The sequence below is a fragment of the Propithecus coquereli genome, unplaced genomic scaffold (genome assembly GCF_000956105.1).
Source record: "Propithecus coquereli isolate 6110/MARCELLA unplaced genomic scaffold, Pcoq_1.0 Scaffold163, whole genome shotgun sequence".
NCBI classification, from domain to species: Eukaryota; Metazoa; Chordata; class Mammalia; order Primates; family Indriidae; genus Propithecus; species Propithecus coquereli.
Window position 1 is genome coordinate 1,946,504 of NW_012140858.1, and position 5,541 is coordinate 1,952,044.

The window sequence follows — 5,541 nt, forward strand, 5'->3', positions numbered from 1 at the left end:
CGTAGGCTGAGAAGAGAAAGGAGGGAGGGAGCCTAGACAGCGAGCACAAATGACTCTTTCAGAAGTCCCACCGTGCAAGGACAGGGGCTGGTCTAGTGTACTCTCTTCATTTCCAATTTTATATCCTTTTTCGTTATTTTTGGAAACAGTAAAAGGTCATAGAGAATAAATTCAGGTGACCTAAACAGATGGTCACATTCAGTGTCACTTCTAGTCACACAGCATCTCATTTCAAAAGTAACATGACTGATCTTCTAATACAATTCACAAACGACCTCCAAAGGCCATTCCCAAACAGGGATTCCAGAGCAAGCACATTTTGCTAATGGCAGCAATACTGAAATCAAGTCATGGCTTCTAAAGGTGACTACTTTGAATAAATGCATATTTGGCTGTAATCGTTCTACTATGTTTCCTTTCTTTACTTTAAGGCTAATTTAGAGTCACATAAAATAAATAGAGGTAGCATGGCTTAGAGTAGTGCTTTCCTAAAATGTATTACACCCTTTAGGATGATTTTTGGTGGCACATGAATAAACTTTTATATGTTCACTGTGTATTGGTTTGTGTATATTAGAAAAAATACACCTAGTTCATCAAACTCATGATATCACATATATTACAAAGTGTCCCTAATCAATAAATTTAAATTATAAATTTAAGTTTAAAATGTAAGTTGTTTTGAGAAACATACTAAGTAAATAATACTTTTATTATAGCAAACATTGTCAGGGTGGGGTACAAATAGTAATAATTCAAGCTTGGGAGACACTGGCATAGGAGAGAGAATGTGGGCTTTCAGGGCCTACAGAACTGAGTTCAAATCCTGACTCTACCATTTGCTAGTTACTGAATGACCTTGTGAAAGTTGCTTAACCTTTATGAGTCTTAGACTACTCATCTATGAAATGAAAATAATACTTACTACACAGGGTTTTACTGCGGATGAAACACAAACAAGCATTAAGGCCCCTAGCAGAGCCCTGGGCGTGGGTGTTGGTGCTCAGCGAGCGGTAGCTGTAGTGCTTTATGGTCCAAACATTATACACATATCCAGATACATCCCAGTCATGTGGCTATTCATATAAATGTGTCCATTTATTCCAGCTGACCTTTCTATTCCCTCTGAAATGTGTGTAGCTGCAAGTGAGCACCCGCTGAGCTGGACAGGAGGGTCCACAACCAAACAGAAGGAACAGAGGCCAACAGGAGTCCTGGAGGCATCTGGGCAGTGCCTGGGGCAGGTTAGGGGCACAGAAAGGCTCCTGGCAGATAAACTGCCTGTGTTCCAACAGAGATGCTGCCCTTCTGAGAGCACGGAGTGAGTGAGCGTTAACCTTGTAATTATTAACTCAGATTCTAAACATAAAAAGCCAAATGACCTGCGCAGAGTGGAAGCCAGGGAAAGTCTTATCAACAATGAATCAGCCTCTTTGATCTGAAGCTAAACTGACTCATTAACATCAAGCTTCCACCTGGGGTTTTTCCAGCCACTGAAGTGGTTGCCTAATTCCCAGCTGTCTGGAGTTTCCAGTTCAAACTGGCTTTACAAAAAAAAAAAAAAAAGTCCCACCACCTCACTAGCGTTGGTTCACACTCCATTAAAAACATACACAGATCTCTGCTACTAATCCAAAGGATTAGAGGCTCCAAAAATATTCTTAAGGTAATTAAAAACAATCCAGGTAAAATAAAGATAAATTATTCCACCCAGTTTGGAACTAAACATCCAAGGAGAGAAAGAGGGGTAAATGGATGAAGTTAAAACAGAGAACAGAGGTAGAGGCATTCAGGGAGTAGCAGAAAAGTAGAAAACAATGGGAGAAAAAAGCCAAAAGTGAACATGGAGGGAGCTGGGATGAGGGGGTCTAAAGAAATGGGTGAAAAACAGGAAAAAGAGGAAAGAAGGGGGCAGCCAAGCAAGAGCCATGGTAACGAGCGGCCCTCACACCAATTCCAGAAGCCTAGCCTACCTACCCACCCAGAGATCATCTGCACTGCGCTATGAATTAATCAGCATGTAAATCACCCCCTTTATCTGCGGAAATTGAATTTAGCTGCCAATCCTGATTGAGGGCATAGAGGCCTCCTCACAGAAAGATCACAGCTCTCAGGGAGAATGCCTTTTCTTTCCTTAAATCAAAGCTTCCATAAACCCATGGAAACAGCTGCAGCTGGAGCCACAGACTTTGTGAAAGGTAGCAGGCTGAGGACAGTAATTATAATTAGCAGTTACATAACATGTTTGTTCTTCAAAGTGCTCTACAAGCATCAGCTAATTAATAGCTTACTATGCCCCATGCAGAGCTACTGGTTTTTCCTGCAGTGACTAATCCTTGTACTCCCATTGAAATCTAAATGGTGGCGGCAGAGTAGCTTGAGCAATGAAGCAAATGGCTGAGGGTCCAGAAGCTATGCCCAGCCCTCTTACCAAGTGACTCCCTAGATAGCTCTGTGTTGGGGACACTTCCCCAAATGTTGAATTCAGCATTCCAGGAGTCAGCTGGCTCACCTCCTCCAAATAACTCTGGGAGGTGCTATTAGGGATGCAATGATAGGTTGGAGTGGCCAGCAGTCTAGTTCAGTATGGCATTAGCTCTTCTCAACTTCCCCAATTATTAAGACTGCGACCCTGGAGTCTGGGGTGTAGTTACAGATTACTCTTGCTTCTCTGTGCAAGTTGGGCAAATCAGTGTGACCTCTCTAAGAGAAGGTTGAATTAGATCCCTGGGTTCTGACCCAGGTCTACCCTTCTTTGTTTTTCTGTTGCAGTCTCTTGACTACATCCCCTTCTGTTTGTAGTGGAGATAACTGAATATAAAAATTGCATGGCGCAGACAGGGCCTCAGCAGAAGAGCTGAGTTTTCCACCTACTCCAACGATGCTTTACCCAAGGACTTCAGAGGTCCATGAATGCCTTGAATTTATTTGTAAAACATCATATATATACAGGTACGTGCATGCCTTTGAGGAAAAAGTCTGTTTCCCTACTGTACTGTAACTTCCAAGAGGGTAGTGCCAACGGGGTACCTCACACGTAGTGCACACTAAATAGATACCTGTTGAATGAACGGATAGATCTCATCAAATGCCTGTTCCCAAAACGGTTAGCCATTGCTCTGTGGACCAGAGCAATCACCAGAGATCCACAGGTTTTGCCTGCTCTGGCTACACTTCCCTGTGGAAAATGTTGATGGGCAACGTCCAGGACATTCCACCACAGTTCTGCTGCTAGTCAAACCAGAGATCCAGACCAAAGATACCTGGAGATTTCACTCTTCAGAGATCTGTCTTCAGAGTCAAGCAAGTCAACATCCAGAAATATATTCCCAGAGACCATGTGACAACCATTTGTCACACATCCCTGATCAACCATCACAAATGGGAAGAATTATTGGGTTTTCCCACCTTGTCTCTTGGAGGCAGAGGTGTGAAGTGAAGCATGGGTACACTTCTGATTTAGGAGAAGATCTTCACGTGAGGCTAACAATTTCAGGAAAAAGACTAACATGTGCATGGTGCTTTAAACTTTTCAAAATCCTCCCCATAGATTATCTCATTTCACTCCCTCTCACTCTTGAAAGTAGGAAAGGCAGATTTTACTCTCCGCCTTTTATAGATGAGGAAACTGAGGTTCATGATGCTTTGCCCTGATGGCACTGCCAGAATATGAAGTCTCAAAACTCCTTTTCACCAGCATTCCACTTCTGGATAAATATCTGAAAGAACAGAGGGTCAGGTGTGGTGACTCACACCTGTAATCCCAGTGCTTTGGGAGGCCAAGGCAGGAGGATTGCTTGAGGCCAGGAGTTCCAGACCAGCCTGGGCAATAGTGAGACCCTGTCTCTAAAAAAAAATAAAATTAGCCAGGTGTGATGGCATGGCCTATAGTCCCTGCTACCCAGGAGGTTGAAGCAGGAGGATTGCTTGAACCTAGAACCTTGAGGTTACAGTGAGCTCTGATGCCGCCACTGTACTCCAGCCTGGGCAACAGACTGAGACCCTGTTTCTAAAATAAAAAAAACATTTTGTTTTAATTAAAAAAAAAGAATTGAAAACAGGGTCTCAAAGAGATTTGTACACCCATGTTCATAGCAGCATCATTCACAATAGCCAAAAGGTAGAAGCAACCCCAGTGTTCATCGGCAGATGAATAAACAAAATGTGTTACATCCATACAATGAAACGTAATTCAGCTCTAAAAAGGAAAGAAATTCTGACACATGCTACAACATGGCTGTAGCTTTAAGACATTATGCTTAGTGAAATAAGTCAGTCTCAAAAGACAAATACCATATGATTGTACTTATATGTATTTATATCAAATTCATAAGAGACAGAAAGTAGAATGCTGGGGTTCCAAGGGCTGTGGAGAGAGAGAAGTGGGGGTTCCTCAATGGGTCTAAAGTTTCAGTTTTGCAAGATGAAAAAGTTCTAGAGACTGGTTGTACAACAATATGAATACATATAACACTATTGAATTGTATACCTAAAAATAGGTAAGATGGTAGATTCTATGTTTTGTGTGTTTTACCACAATTAATAGACATAAACATTGAAAAACTATTTTTCATTACACTACATTTTCTCTGAAAAGCTGTCAACATGTTAAGTTAGGAGTAGGCTCCTTTGAGAACATGGTTCACGAAGAAAAATTTCTCAGCCAGCCAAGCAGAGGAGATAGGAATCACTGTGATTTTAAGGTGAATTTCAAAAGATGGATGCAAAAAATTTTCTATCCAACTTATTTTCCCAAACCATCCTCTAAATCTTCAGGATTTAGCTGACAAGTATAAAGCCAGGTGCCCACTCAGGTAAATGACAGAGCCAGGCACAGTACACTGAGTAAGCAGCAATTAGATGGTTTTATGCCCCAGGCTCCTGCGGGCTGTTTTGTTCCCAGGTAACAGGAGCCCAGCAGAACGGGGCTCAGGAACCTCCTGTTCCCAGGTAACAGGAGCCCAGCAGAATCTGTACCTGTGCATGTTAAAGTGCTTTCTCTCCAGGTGCCTCTCTCTGTGCAAACGGAAGTGATCTTTCCTCCAGGGCTCTCAAAGCCCTCTTGACAGACATAGTGAGCCACACTGCCCAGCCTGGAGCTGTGGTTTCCTACCAAGGTGGCGTGTCGCACTTCTGGGGGGCTGCCGCAGTCGATCTCTGCAATGGGAAGGAACACATCACTAGGTATGAGCTCCAGCTTCAAACCCCACAATTAGTATTTTAAAAATAAACATGTAATAAGGATAGAGGCCACTCATGGGGAAAAAGAGAAAAAACACTAACCCCATCAACTAATCCAAATGTAGGTACATAAAATAAGGTTGTTCAGAAGTACAGAAAATAGGCATATTTGAATTTAATGAAATTTCCAAACGTGCATATAGAGAATAGCCAGATTATGAGATTATATAAAAAATTCCTTGGTCTTTGAAATAATATATCTCACGGTTCTTTTAAATATTAAAATTTTCTGGTACCTTTTACTATGTATCTTCAGATCCCTAACTCCTGAGCAGATGATAATGCAATTGTAGCAATTAT

General features: G+C 42.0%; 1 protein-coding gene across 2 annotated transcripts in view; it reads right to left on the reverse strand.

The window, feature by feature from the left end:
* Nucleotides 1–5,541, reverse strand: part of SUSD1 (sushi domain containing 1) — a 117,065-nt gene that overhangs the window by 58,787 nt on the left and 52,737 nt on the right. For both annotated transcript variants that reach the window (XM_012641205.1, XM_012641207.1), the window contains exon 6: nt 4,978–5,157. In XM_012641205.1, the coding sequence (XP_012496659.1) occupies nt 4,978–5,157 (180 nt within the window). The remainder of the gene's footprint in view (nt 1–4,977; nt 5,158–5,541) is intronic.